The sequence below is a fragment of the Prunus mume genome, linkage group LG4 (genome assembly GCF_029339155.1).
Source record: "Prunus mume cultivar Tortuosa linkage group LG4, ASM2933915v1, whole genome shotgun sequence".
Lineage (NCBI taxonomy): Eukaryota > Viridiplantae > Streptophyta > Magnoliopsida > Rosales > Rosaceae > Prunus > Prunus mume.
The window spans coordinates 20,351,643-20,367,006 of record NC_142701.1 but is presented as its reverse complement, the minus strand read 5'-3'; the positions used below and the strand labels follow the sequence as shown (position 1 = coordinate 20,367,006).

Below are 15,364 nucleotides of genomic sequence, written 5' to 3'. Positions count from 1 at the left end.
CACTAACTCAGCAAAGTAAACAAGAGCTAGCTTGTAGACGTCATCTTCCTCTGTGCACCTCACAAATGCTTCTTCTAAAGCATTACATGTAATTCCTTCGTCTATAAAATATCTTTTCTGAAGTCTAATTTCATCACTTTCTCCACTGGAAACTTCAGGCACTTCCCAAAACGAAGCCCGAGATCAAACAGAAATCCTGACGAGTGAACTGAGCAACATCGCACCCTATTAAGAAACTCAGTCCATCCAAGTCTTTCACACCCTGCCCCGCTACTCTACGCAACACAACCCCATGCACAATCTGCCCGCTAAACTGAATCTTATCTATATTCAGAAGATGGCCAAAGCATGATGTCTTGAATTGTTCTAATTGTTCGGCACTCAACTTCGCTCAATTACAGCTAGGGATGAATTTGCATGTGAGCGTTGTTCACCCGTGAGGAATATGCCTCGACTCTGGCCATACCAGCTCAACGTTGGATCCCATTTCCTGAAATACAAGATGAAATAACGTGAACACATATACTACCACGTATTTGCACAATCACATTGGTATTTATACAACTAGTCAACCAAAGACATTACAAATTTTACAAAGTACATGCGCATAGGGATTACTGATCACAGGCTTTAACATCATCAAAGCAATATGACATATTTTGTGCAAATACCTGTTAATGCAATGATTCTGTGAATTACAAGCACTAGCATGTGTTTTATTTATGGATCCAAACTCCAATCAATGGTTGATGCATGAGTGAGTGTGAGTGCAATCTAGGCAAGTTCTGCACTTCACACACATGACAATTATTGTCATTTCATACACAACACAAAATAAATAAATAAATAAATGAGAAAGATGGTGGAAGGAAGCAAAGCAAAGCATCTGCTCTGCTATCCGCTCGCTAAGCCATTGCCACATCCTTCTTTCTTTCTAGCTTTTTCTTCACTCACCATAATCGTCATAGATCAACCTTTTTTCAAATGCTTTGCACTTTTATTCATGAGTTTATTATTATCTGTTCTCATTTTTAACAGGCAAATTTAGTAACAACGGAAATAATATTTATTTCAAAAATTATATATATTCTAGCTCCAGAGAGATAATCTGCACTCTGCACTGCTTCAAATGTGGAAGGTTTTGAGGGCCTCCTCCAATTCAACACCATTACCTTATTCATATCATTATTGACATGTTATTGACTTTATATTCATTCGTTTTTTAACATATACCCAAGCAAAAATTAACATGCAAGTGAAGCACAAAGAAGAGATGCCAAATCTAACAACATTCATGGTACAAATTGGGGAAAACGGTTACTCTAACCCTAAACTCAAATTCCATAAATTACTCACCAAATGCTGGTTATTGAACAATCGCAAGGTGTCTGTGTTGGGTCTTTGTGCGGCTTTGCTCCACAAATGGAACCTATCACTTCCAACGAATACGGCTTCTCTCCTTCCCCTTCCACGCTTCGCTTTTTACTGTTTTGATTCCACGCCTTTGCTCCTTCCACTCAAAATAAATACTTTTCACGGTTTAGATAGTGGAGTTGCGTTCAACCGTCGTTAACCTTTGCCTTCAACCGTCGTTGCCCGTTGCCTTCAACTGCTTTCTCGAGCTTAGCGGTTTCTCTCACTATGAGTTTGAGATCAATGGGTTTTTTCTGTTCAAACTTCGAACTTGCCTCTTTTTTTTTGTTGGGACCAACTTCATTGCTGGATATTAAATTCGGGTTTGGGTTCCTCACCTACCCGATTGCACAACTTTATCCCAATTCTCCCCAGCCCTTGGATTGATCCAATGACTATAAAATGAACCCCTTATAACTTACCCCTTATAACTTACCCCTCATTATAGTCTGGCCGGAATAAAACGGGCAATATTTATATGGGTTTATCTGTTTATTCAGGACCCGCTTATAGCAAGCCCAAAAAGTAAGTACATTTTGACCTGCAACAACCAGAGACCTCTATCTTCAAATCCTTACTGGCTTCCTCCACAGGTTAGTGGGTTTTGGGTTTTTCGTTCCGAGTTTTTGTTTCACACTTTTCCCAATTGAATGTGGTCTTTTTGTAAACTTTCTGCATTTACGCTTTTGGCTGGATGAGGTTAGTGTGATATTGGTATGTTGCAGACCACCCATATGTGATAATTCCTGAAAGAACTTGCTATAGAATGGTGAAAGCTTATGGTAGATAGTAGTAGCAGCTTGGTTTGCGCCCTTTCATAATTTGGTTTAGCCATTAGCCTAGAATACGTAGAGCCCTTTTCATGGACACAGGTAGCAGTTGGTATTTGATGGGGCTTTGTTTGTATTGCTGCTCTGTTATCAATTGGTAGCGGCAGCAGCATTTTGGGTTTTTTGCTCTGAAATTATGCAGCCATTCAGTTAGTACTGGCTGTACCTCTCGTCTCTTTTGTCTTTATCCACCGTAAACCTTGCTATATAGACAATACAAGGCACTTTGATGGAAATGACTGAAACTTGCCAGCTAAAAGCTCTTGTTCTATCAGCTTAAGTGAAGTTGTGGTGCCACTCATTTTTATTTTTCATGGTTCATGTTGCTTTAACTGTTAAATTATGGCCAAGTTTCATGCTCATTTCCTTTTCACCCAAAACCCCTCTTTCCTAATCAAATCCTTTTTAACGTGCCAGTAGTTGTATTTGGCCTGCCTGTTGCTTCTGTTATATTGACAGCAGCTTAATGTTTCTACTAGTTTTGTATTTTGTTCTTTTTTGTACCTTATGTAGATCTATAAGAGATATTCTTGTTGTATTTATACTTTTTTATTAGCTTTGTTCAATTTTTACCGTCTTTCCCTTATGAATAAGTTTCTCAAATATATGTTTTTGTCATGGAGTTTGCTTCTGATCGTGCATCAAACCTTCAATTCCTGAGGCAGGGTGGTGGAGAAATAGAACAAATTTAGAAGAAGCTCTGACATAAAGGTTGAAAATGAGTGCTGAGGCTTTGCAAGTTGCTAAGGTGTACCGCCACCTTCTCAGGGCTGTCAAGAAACACGTTGCCAAAGAAGACAGGGCGAGGCATTTCAAAGAATACGTAACTGAAGAATTCAGGAACAACTGCAAACTGTCAGATCCATCTTCCATTCAGCAGAAGATTAAGCTTGCCCATAACTACACTTTTCTTCTTAACAGTGTGCACCATCACCAGGTACAGATGTAATTCATTGCTCTGTCTGATCAAAGTTTTTTTCTTTTTGCAAATTGTAAGGTCCCTGTCATGTTCCATTATGTTGGTTTTCTTTTTAATCTCCATCAAACATCTAACTTTGTATAATGGATGTGCAGGACCTGTTGTTCTCTTACAACATTGCTGTGGATAGATCAGATGAGATGAAAAAAGTACTTGGAAAATCGGCTGCAAGTGTTGGTCTTCAACTTCCTGAGGTTTATCAGCCTTGATATTTAGTCGGCTATAATCTGCTACATCCTATTCTGGCAGAGAAAAGAAAATCAACAACTTATTTGGATAGGTCAGCCACATCGCATACCTCGCCAGAGTAGAAGTAGCTTGACGGCTGACACGACCGACACGTGTACAACTTTTTACCGTTTGATTCACCATTGGTCAAGCAGGAAGAAGTTGATGGGCACCACCAATTGGCATTGGCAGCTTCTTAGAGAGGAGCCCGATCACAATGCTGACGGGTAGAGACAAAAGGGTGAAGAGAAAGTCAACAAAATCCTTGCCAGCTTCGGCGAAGAGAACTTTTTTATGCTTTTTGTCAATGAGGAGCTTCAAACTAACTGGAGAAGCAGAGACTGATTTGGTTTTGGGTTTGGATTTGGAGGGGGCCATTGAGGAAGAGTGAGTAAGAAACAAGATTATTAAGGACCTATTTATTTGTAGACCCACTACTTTGAGAAATTGAAACGTTTTTCAATGGTCATTTGGATGGACCTTATCCAAATTATACGTTTTTCAATTGTCATTTTGGGGGAAATCCTCTTCTTTTTTGGGATAGATTATTCAATTATCTTTATGACATAACCTAGCATGACATTTCATATTTTTATTCATGGGCTTACGAGATGTTGCAGGATATTCATTCTCGTACCTTGGGGGTGAAGGCTAATCAATCAAATTAAGCAAACAATTTCTTCATCCAAAGGGAAATGATCCGAAATAGTCATTACATAAATCCAAAATAAGGAAAACCTCCAAATTGACATCATAGAATACAAATCTCATTTCACGAAGCACAAATGTTTAGGCCTTCTTATTACGAATCTCATCATAGAATACGAATCTCATTAGTAAGGACTGTAATAGAATAGAAATCCCAATCCACAAACCAAAATGAAACCCCAAAAGCTCAATGTCTCTAGAGGACCAAAGTTGAAAAGTTTGTGCTGTTTCTTTCCAAGGAAGACATTGGTAAGAGCGGTATTTGACCCCAGTGATGCCTTCACCAACTTCAAACCCTACAAGAGAGAGAAATATACACGTAAGACATTTAGCTATCTAAATAGATCAACAAGCCTCTGATAAGAGTTAGAAAAATATATAGGACATGAAACCTCTTGCATGCCAAGATCAACCTCCTTAACTTGAAGTGCATCAATCCCCTTCACGTTGAACTTTTGAAGCACTGCAACATTTGATTCGGTGGTCATTGGCTTCACTTCCAAATTATCCATTATCATGTAAATAACACCACCCTTGACATAGCCAGCCTTAATATTGCTCGAGTCATTGTTGGTCGGCAATGGCAATTGAAGGATATTGGCCGCAGAAATTGTTGTTTTTTGGGTTTGAGCAGGGTGTCCTTAAGATTGAGTGGCAAGTATGAGTCGACACTAGGAGTTTCGGCACTTTCGTAAAGGTTGCCTAAGCAACCAACCATACCACCAGTTGAGAGGAGCCTAGTAACAGTTGCAACATGCAAAGACAGAAAACTGAAAAGGAAATCAACAACTTCCTTGCTTGCTTCAGCTTCAGCAAACAGAACTTTGTGGCTTTTTGTGTCAACCAGAAGCTTCAAACTCGTGCTAGCCCTGTTGGTGGTAGCCATTGAGGGGATATTAAGGACAGAAAAGAAGGAGCATGTGCTTAAGCATTCAAAGACCTATTTTATGCTTCACAAAAGAATTTATCCCAAATTCAAAATTATTCAAAAAGGCAATGGTGAATGGATCCAGAAGGTGGAGGGTCACCTTGGACTCTGCATCATCAGTCGATCAGAAAACAACTCTACATATACAAATCTGTCATTACCTGTACATAGTGATATATTATACGGATGAGTGAATAAATATGTATTTATTTCCACTAGTTGGCATTCATTAACTAAACCAACAGCCAGATTTACAATTCGTTTTGTTTTGTATTTGCGTTTCCATATTAGTTGTATTGTATCTTCAGGCTTACTAGTTTAGAGGCAAAAGACAGTGAAAAAGCCAACTAACAGGTCTATGCTCCCTTCAGCAAACGGAATTTTGTGGCTTTTTTACATGGACTAGGAGTTTCACCTTAGTTTTGGTGAACGCCATTGATGACTTCAAGAAGACTGATCCATAATTACATGGATGAGTTTATTCTTTGGAATGGATGATGAACTTCATAGATCAAGTAAGAGGAGAGAAATTTGATATGTAAAGAGAGAGAGAAGATAATAGATCACTAGAACATGTAATTTTGTCACACGTACGCGTGAGTGTGGATTAATCTGGTGTGAAAAGTAGGAGGAGCTGTAATGCAAGGCATCAAAAAGCTTTTATAACCTTGCAAACTGCCACTTTAGAAACAAAACTACATTTGATGTATTTAGAAATTGAAGTAAGAATTTGTGTGACATGACAAGGGTTTGAGTTGCAAGGTGTCCGTTTTAGTTCACCATAGGTTTCATGCAAATGTTAACCACTAACATGCAAAGACAGAAGAGTGAAAAGAAAATCAACAACTTATTTGCTTGCTCGTAACTCTTTGTGCAAAGAGGATAGAGAAGGACGACAGGCGTATAATATGCCTGAAAAGCCTTAGAAAGACCTATTTATAAGCTTAGACAAGCCTTAGAAACGAATGGTACTAAAGCATATGAACTCATAAAACTGCCCAAATGGATAAAAACAGAGAACTGTTATAAAAGTTGATCTCCTGCCAACTGGTTTGAGATTTGATCATGCCGAAAAGAAACTAAGAAATGGAGGCCCAAAACATAAAATCAACAGAAAAACCAAAAACAAAACAGTGCAAATGCCTTAGAGCAGCGGAGCAGTGTAGATGAGCAAGTTTACTTCAGCCGCACGATCGGTTCTCCTTGTTCATTTTTGTATCAACGACAGTGCAAAAGGATCATTGGGAAAGCAGATTGGTTTCCTTGGACTTGTTGGATCGTTTTGACCATATCTTGCAGTGTAATATTTGTTACCAATAAGATCAGAGGGCCAAAGTTGAAATAATCCAATGTAAGCCAATACAGTCAATGTCAATATCCACAAACTAAAAGGAACCTCCAAAAGCTCAATTTCTTTAGAGGACCAAAGTTGAAACCTTCATGCACTTTATTACCAAGGAAAACATTTGTAAGAGCGGTTTTTGACTCAAATGATGCCTTCACCAACTTCAAACCCTAAGAAGCAAAAGCAAAAACAAAATATGTTGTATCAATCAATAGACACAGATAGAGAACACTATTTATTGTAAACAAAACAAAACTATTTATTGTTGTCTTGGGTTTCAGCAGGGAGTCTTTGTTAAGATTGGGTTGCATATATGTGTCACTGAGATTTTCGAGACTCTCGTAAAGTTTGCCTAAGCAACCAACCATGCCACCATTAGAGAGGATGAGCCTAGTCACGGTCGCAACATGCAAGGACATAAGAGTGAAGAGAAAATCCACAACTGCCTTGCTTGCTTCAGCAAACAGTACTTATTGAAATATAATCCTTCTACTGATTTCTTAGAGCTGAAGTCATTTTCTATTTTCTGTTAAGTCTATTTTAAATGATGTAATGAGAACCATTAGATCATAGTCTAGGTGGATTCTCTAGCTTAGATTTGTTATGACACGTGTAAGCACCTAATAGGGTGACAGTTGTAATTCTGTTAGGAGAGAATCACATTTCTCTCTCTGTCAGACACGCTATGTAAGCTGCAGATTGTAAGAATTCAATGGAACAGTGCCTTCCCCATTTCCCTTCATTCTCTCTAGCTAAAATCTCCAGAAAATACACCTCTTCCTAATCTGAAAATACATATACAAACTAAGAATTCTAACATGGCCTCAGAGCCAGGTTTGATTGTTTGTTGGGCGTGAATCTGTGAGAATCGAGCTGGTGTTTGGTGGGCTGACGTTGAGCTCACTCAAAATTTCACGAAGCTTTTCTAGCTGCGTCTGATGTCTAACATGGCAGGATCAAGCTCTTCTGAGCTTCGTACACCAGTTTTCAATGGAGAAAACTATGAGTTTTGGAGCATTCGAATGAAGACCATTCTGAAATCTCATGGACTGTGGGATTTGGTTGAAAATGGTTTTGATGCTTCAGATCCAAAGAAAAAAAAAGGAAAGGAAGAAGGATCTAAAGCTGCTGAAGAAGAGAAGTCTACATTGGCTGAGATTTTGATGAAAGATGCTCGTGCACTTGGACTGATCCAAGGTGCGATGTCGACCAAATTTTTCCCAGAATAGTGAATGAAGAAACCTCAAAAGGTGCATGGGATATTCTCAAGCGAGGAGTTTAGAGGCGATAAACAGTACGAAGTGTGAAGCTACAAGGCTTACGTAGAGAGTTTGAATACACTCGTATGAAGGATAGTGAGTCATTCTCTAGTTATGTTGCTAAACTGTTTGATCTAATTAATCAAATGAAAAGTTATGGTGAAGAGTTACCTAGAGAAAGAGTTGTGCAGAAATTACTTATTAGCTTGCCTAGATCTTATGACTCTATATGTTTTGTGATTGAGCATTCAAAGGATCTTTACACTCTTGAAATTCAAGAAGTGGTTGCGTCTCTCAAGAACTTTGAGCTCAGGTTGGATAGGCACACTGAAAATTCCACAGAAAAGGCTTTTACTAGCCTGAACATAGAGAGTAAAAGCTCTAAGAATGGAAGTTCTTCTGGAGGTAACAAGTCTCAGAGGAACTGGAAGGAAAATGGGAAGAATTGGAATAACAAGTCCAATTCTAATCCCAAACCAAATGCATCAAATGATGGAACTAAAACATCTTGCAAGCACTGTGAAAAACTGCACTATGGCAAGTGCTGGTTTGAAGGAAAACCAAAATGCAGAGGATGTGGAAAGTTTGGTCACATGGTTAGAAATTGCCATGAAAATCAACCTGTGCAGAAGGTGAATTATGCCAATCAGGTTGAAGTAACTGGAACATTGTTTTATGCATGCAATGCCGTGACAGATGTGAAATTGAACAATTCTTGGTATGTGGACAGTGGTTGTAGTAACCACATGACTGGAGATGAAAGGCTATTGATAGATATTCGAAGGGATGTAACTTCCAAGGTGAAAATGGGGACTGGAGAGACAGTTCAAGTTGCAGGAAAAGGCACACTTGTGATAGAAACCAAGACAGGCAGAAAACACATTCAAGAAGTGATGTTGGTGCCTGGTTTAGAAGAGAACTTGCTCAGTGTTGGTCAGATGATGGAACATGGGTATTGTTTAGTATTTGGAAAGGGAATGGTGACAATTTTTGATGATTGGTCACTGCAAAATCCTATAGCTAAGGTTCCAATGACTATCAATAGGTGTTTCTCTCTCACAATGGTACCTGCTACTCAGTTGGTGCTGAGAGCAAGTGTGACTCACAGTTTGCAGACTTGGCATAAAAGGCTGGGCCATCTTAATGATCAAAGCATCAGGATGCTGGCAAATGAAGACATGGTTCATGGACTGCCTAGTCTGGAGAAGGATTTTGTAGTTTGTGAAGGCTGCAAGCTGGGAAAGCAGCATAGAGACTCATTTCCTGCAGAATCTACTTGGAGAGCTCAGTTTCCACTTGAATTAGTCCACACTGACATCTGTGGTCCTATGCAGATTGCATCAATGTCAGAAAACAGATATTTCCTGCTATTCATTGATGACTATACAAGAATGGCTTGGGTTTATTTTCTCAGAAATAAATCTAATGCTTTTGAATGTTTCAAGAAGTTCAAAGCAATGACAGAATTGCAGAGTGGACACAAGGTGAAATCACTTAGAAGTGACAGAGGTGGAGAATTCATGTCAAATGAATTTCTTGCATACTGCAGTGAGGCTGGAATACAAAGGCAGCTGACTGTAGCATATTCCCCTCAACAAAATGGAGTTGTTGAGAGGAAGAACAGGACTGTAATTGAGATGGCAAAGTCTATGCTACATGAAAAGAGACTTCCATATGAGTTTTGGGCAGAAGCTGTTCATACAGCAGTCTATCTTCTCAACAGGTGTCCTTCTAAGTCTCTTAAGAAAATGACACCATTTGAGGCCTTCACAGGAAGAAAGCCAGGTATTGCACACTTGAAAGTGTTTGGATGCCTATGTCATGTGCTTATTCCTTCTGTTTTGAGACACAAGTTGGAAGAAAACAGTCACAAATGCATTTTTGTGGGCTATGGATTGTGTGAAAAAGGCTATAGACTGTATGATCCTAAGACTAGAAAGATTATCTTGTCTAGGGATGTCTATTTTGATGAAGAAGCCTCATGGAAATGGGAGAATCCTAGCAATGCAGATGTGAGAATGCCTATGCCAGATGGAAATCAAGGTACTGCAGAAACTGAACAGAAGGTATTAGATGAACAATCTCAGTTTTTGGATACTCAAATGCAGATGGAAGAAGAAATTGCACCTCAAGGGGAAGAAATGCTTGATGAGACTCAAAGGTTTGATCACACACCTCACAAGTGGAGGAGTATTAATGACATCATGACACAATGCAACATGTGCATTGTAGAACCTGACAGCTTTGAAGAAGCAGATTTGGATGAATCATGGAGAAGTGCAATGGAGGCTGAATTCGAGATGATTAAGAAGAACAATACATGGAAATTAGTTGACAGGCCATTTGACAAACCAGTAATTGGTGTTAAGTGGGTCTACAAGGTCAAACTGAACCTAGATGGTACTGTGCAGAAGAATAAAGCTAGGCTTGTGGCTAAAGGCTATTCACAGAAGCCTGGAATCGACTATAATGAGACATTTGCCCCTGTGGCAAGACTTGACACCATCAGAACCTTGATAGCCCTTGCAGCACAAAAGGAATGGAACCTATTTCAACTGGATGTGAAGTCTGCCTTTCTCAATGGCATTCTAAAGGAGGAAGTTTATGTTGAACAACCTCAAGGATATGTTCAAGAGAGCAAGGAAACCAAGGTGTACAGGTTGAACAAGGCTCTATATGGACTGAAACAAGCCCCAAGGGCCTGGTATGATGAAATAGATGCCTATTTCAACACTGCAGGTTTTAAGAAGAGCTTAAGTGAAGCTACTCTCTATATCAAAACAAGTGACACCTCAGGTATTATCATTGTCTCACTCTATGTAGATGACATTTATATACTTTGGAAGTGTCCTAAAATGCTTGAAGAGTTTAAACAAGATATGATGCAACACTATGAGATGACAGACTTGGGTCATTACACCATTTTCTTGGCATGGGAGTGGAACAAACTGATAAGCATATTTTCATTCATCAAAAGAAATATGCCATGAAAATTCTTGAGAAGTTTGGAATGAGAGACTGCAAGTCAGTGGCAATTCCATTAGTGGTGAATGAGAAATTGTGTAGAGAAGATGGAAGTGAAGCAGCAGATGAAAATGAATTCAGACAGATTGTAGGGATTCTGCTTTATCTGACTGCCACAAGACCAGATGTCATGTTTGCATCTAGCTTGCTTGCTAGGTTTATGCACAATCCCTCAAAGAAACACATGGGAACTGCTAAAAGGGTGCTGAGATACATACAAGGCACATTAGATTTTGGAATTGAGTTTGCAAAGGGGAAAACAGCTACTCTAATTGGGTATTGTGACAGTGACTGGGCTGGGAGTGAGGATGATATGAGGAGCACCTCAGGATATGCCTTCACACTAGGCTCAGGCATGTTCTCTTGGGCTTCCATCAAGCAAAACACAGTTGCTTTATCTACAGCCGAAGCTGAGTATGTGAGCGCTGCAGAAGCAACTTCACAAGCTAAGTGGCTCAGATTTGTGCTTGAAGATTTTGGTGAAGAACAGGTAGAAGGGACTCCAATTCTATGTGACAACACCTCTGCAATTGCAATGGCAAGGAATCCAGTTCATCACCAAAAGACAAGACACATCAGCAGGAAATTTAATTTTATAAGGGAAGCCATTCAAGCAAAAGAAATTGAACTGGTGTACTGCAAGACAGAAGATCAGATAGCAGACATTTTGACTAAGGCTCTGCTCTGCCTAAGGATCGGTTTGTGAGGTTGAGAAGCTTGCTTGAAGTGAAATCAGCTAAAGGATTAGAAGGGAGTGTTGAAATATAATCCTTCTACTGATTTCTTAGAGCTGAAGTCATTTTCTATTTTCTGTTAAGTCTATTTTAAATGATGTAATGAGAACCATTAGATCATAGTCTAGGTGGATTCTCTAGCTTAGATTTGGTATGACATGTGTAAGCACCTAATAGGGTGACAGTTGTAATTATGTTAGGAGAGAATCACATTTCTCTCTTTGTCAGACACACTATGTAAGCTGCAGATTGTAAGAATTCAATGGAACAGTGCCTTCCCCATTTCTCTTCATTCTCTCTAGCTAAAATCTCCAGAAAATACACCTCTTCCTAATCTGAAAATACATATACAAACTAAGAATTCTAACAGTACTTCAGCAAGCAAAAACATGTTTAAATGCAGGAGATGGAACAAAATCAAGTGAAATGGCCTAAGGTTGCATGCACCCTATTAGTTAGTATTTCAGTACAAGATCATCAGACTAGGAAGGTTGATTCACTAGTGACCTGCCACATGACTGTGAAAACAGTGTAACCCTAATTCCACGCCAACCAAAAGCTCATTATCTTTCAATTTCGAACCAACTTAAGTCGTTCCGGTACACCAAGAGGTACCCTTCGAGGATGTGGCATCCGGGAGCTAGGCGGCGTCAGGGCACCCGCCTAGCGGCTCTAGGCGGCCCTAGGATGGTCTAAGCGGCTCTAGGCGTCCCTAGGCGGATCTAGGCGGCCCTTGGTGGCTCTAGGCACTCAAGGAAGGTCTAGGCGGCCCTAGGCGGCTCTAGGAGGGTCCGGGCTGGCGTTTTGCGATCGGCGTGAGCGAAGGCGATGGAAGTGCGCAGAGCCGCTGCTTGTTAGGAAGAAAGACGGATAGACGGAGAGAGAGATCGAGACAGAGAGAGGAAGGAGAAGGCGACGCTGGGAAGAAGATATCGACCTAATTTTAATATTTGAAAAGTATAGCCGCTCGGCTAGACTATTAATTTGAAAAAACAGAGTATAAAGGCGTGGCCATACTATTTTTATATTTTATATTTAACTATAGCCGCCCGGCTATACGATTAATTTGAGGAAAAAATGAAAAATGGAGTATAACCGCTAGGCTGTACTCTTTTAATGTGGGTTTAGATATGCAATTATGAAGATCAATTAATTTGATATGGGTTTAATAGTTGGTATAGATATGCAATTATGAAGATCAATTAATTTGATGTTGCTTGAGAATTGCCGTTCCTAAGTGATGACATCATTGCTTTTTTAAGTGAAAAGACATCATTGCTTTTTTAAGAGAGAAGAAGAAAGCAGAAGAATCTGATCTCTTTGTATTAGTTTGAAGTCCAATACGTACCCAATCCAATTCATTCATCCATATTCAACAACAAACATTACAAAAGAAGCTTCAAAATGTCAACTTGAAATGCTGCTTAAAGGAACACATTTGTCATAACTGCATTTGACTGCAATGATGTCCTTCAACAATTTCAAACCCTAACAAGGAAATTAAACAAAAATGCTCTTCACCATAACTTCTTATAGAATACCAAGTGCAATATTTGAATATATAGAATGGTAATTTATCATGTTAGAAAAAATTAATAAACACAAACCTTATCCTTATCGAGAGGAACCACAATCTCTTCAAGTGAACGAACATCCCTAACATCGAAGTTTTGAAGCAGAGCGATACTTGAAATGGCAGACATAGGCTTCACTTCCATATCATCCGTTATCATGTAAGTCACAACCTCTCTCACAAACCCACCTCCCTTGTCGCTGGTTGCAATTGCCAGCCGAGCAACATAAGTCGTGGGTTTGGAAATGAAGTTATGGCACTTTGGACAAATGGCCTTAGGGTCATCAGCCACATAGCATACCTCCCCAGAGTAGGAGTAGCTTGACGGCTAACATGACCAACACGTATACAACTTTTTACCCTTTGATTCACCGTCAGTCAAGCAGGAAGAAGTTGATGGGCACCACCAATTGGCATTGGCAGCTTCTTAGGTTTTAGAAGGACATCCTTGTTGAGGTTGGGTTGCAAGTATGTGTCATTTAAGTTTTCTAAGCTGCCTTAGAGTTTGCCTAAACAACAGATCATGCATTTTCTAGAGAGGAGCCCAATCACAGTGCTGACTGGTAGAGACAGAAGGGTGAAGAGAAAGTCAACAAAATTCTTGCCACTTGTGAAGAGAACTTTTTTATGTTTTTTGTCGATGAGGAGCTTCAAACTAACTGGAGAAGCAGAGATTGAACGATTTGCAATAAAATTCTTCCGCCCCCTCCCTATACATGAATTGGAGATGAAATGGGGCCAAATTTTGAGATTTTTTTTGGGTTTAGCCCCAAGGTTGGAGAAGGCCTTACAAAAGGTGCAAAGCAACCACATATATACATAGAGATAGCCATAGAAAGAGAGATTGTTTTAGTTGGTAACTAAGTAAAGAATTATAAATGTAGAACTGTTTGGCATTGGAGTTAGAGTAATGCTACACTTACCACATTTTTATCCCACATTTCTGTACCACATGATGTGGCATGTCCATATTATATGCCACATCAATTAAATCAATGAAGTGTATTTTAATTAAGACAATTAGAAAAACAAATACTGGAATAAATCATAAAAGAAAAGAAAATGTTAAATAATTTTAATTGATGTGGCTGTCCACCTCAGCTGCCACATAAGATGGTATAAGGATGTGGTATACAAATGTGGTAAGAGTAGCATTATTATTATTGGTCAGCAAATGATGACTTGGGTTTGAGCAACGTGTCCTTGCCAAGATTGGGCTGCAAATCTTATAAAGTTGGCCTAAGCTGCCAACCATGCTGTTCTTGGAGAGGAGCCTAATGATGGTGCCAACATGCAGAGACAGAATAGTTAAGAAACAATCAACCATTTCTTTGCTCACTTCAGCAAACAAAACTTTGTGGCTTTTTGTGTCTATTAGGAGCTTCAAGCTCACACTAGGGTTGGAGGTTGCTGCCATATTGAACTAGTGATGAAGAGGACATAGCTTATTGTCTACAGCATATGCCAATATTTGTTTCGTATTGCATAGATTCATAATTGAAGCACTCAGACATTGCCTTTATTGCAGTGAACCTCAACATTTGTATCATGGTACAGGGCATTGTGCCAATGAAACTCAACATTGGAACTTGGTCTTCATCAACTTGCATCTAGAGCTTGATCTCTATTTCTCTCACCCTTTTAGGACTTTAGGGAGCCACTTAGCAGACTCTTTGGGAATGCGCTTGAGATTGTTTTTGTAATCGATGTAGTAAAGTCCGAATCGTAAGGTATAGACATATCTTGAGGCTTCTTTGGAGCTAAAGGATCATTGCGGTAGCAGATTGGCTTCATTAGACTTGCAGGGTCGTTTTTACCATATCTTGAGGTGTAATATAGTTGATGCCAACAAAATCAAAGGAATCCTTCAACAATCTCCTCTCTTCCTTGGTGAAAATGGGCAGCCTTTCCTTGACAAATGTACTCATGCTCTTTGGATAATCTCCATATACCAATGGCTCCGTGTACCATCCAAGTTTAAAGTCCAAATTTCTCTTTACTGCAGCTCTGTCTTCTGTTGATTCTGAGTAAGGCTCCACATATTCTCCTATACGACTAATTCCAATTTGTCCACCTTGTTTCTCTGTAAAGCTCAACAACAGTGGCATGGGCTAGGACTCCTAGGAGAGAGCTATGGCTCACAATGTAAGGTTCAGTGACTGAATTGCCTTCCCTGCATGGAAACCCTGCTGGAACAAAAAGCCTTCCCAGCGCATAAATTCCAAGGTCATATCCCAATTTGACAATGATCAACGGCTTGTTGTTTGCGATCCAATTTTTTACTCTGTCTCCAAATGTTCTAAAACAGATTTCAGTGTAAGCCTTGAAATCATCCACAAAGGA

General features: G+C 39.5%; 1 protein-coding gene and 2 pseudogenes across 1 annotated transcript; 2 read left to right on the top strand and 1 right to left on the bottom strand.

Annotated features, from left to right (window-relative positions):
* LOC148918104 (protein disulfide isomerase pTAC5, chloroplastic-like) overlaps positions 1-15,364 on the top strand; it is a 101,565-nt pseudogene that overhangs the window by 45,925 nt on the left and 40,276 nt on the right.
* Positions 2,061-4,020, top strand: LOC148918112 (uncharacterized). Its single transcript, XM_089051041.1, has 2 exons — positions 2,061-3,180; positions 3,318-4,020. The coding sequence occupies exons 1-2, from the start codon at positions 2,962-2,964 to the stop codon at positions 3,429-3,431; spliced, it is 333 nt and encodes a 110-aa protein (XP_088907167.1). The 5' UTR covers positions 2,061-2,961; the 3' UTR covers positions 3,432-4,020.
* LOC148918111 (uncharacterized) lies at positions 12,873-14,438 on the bottom strand (annotated as a pseudogene).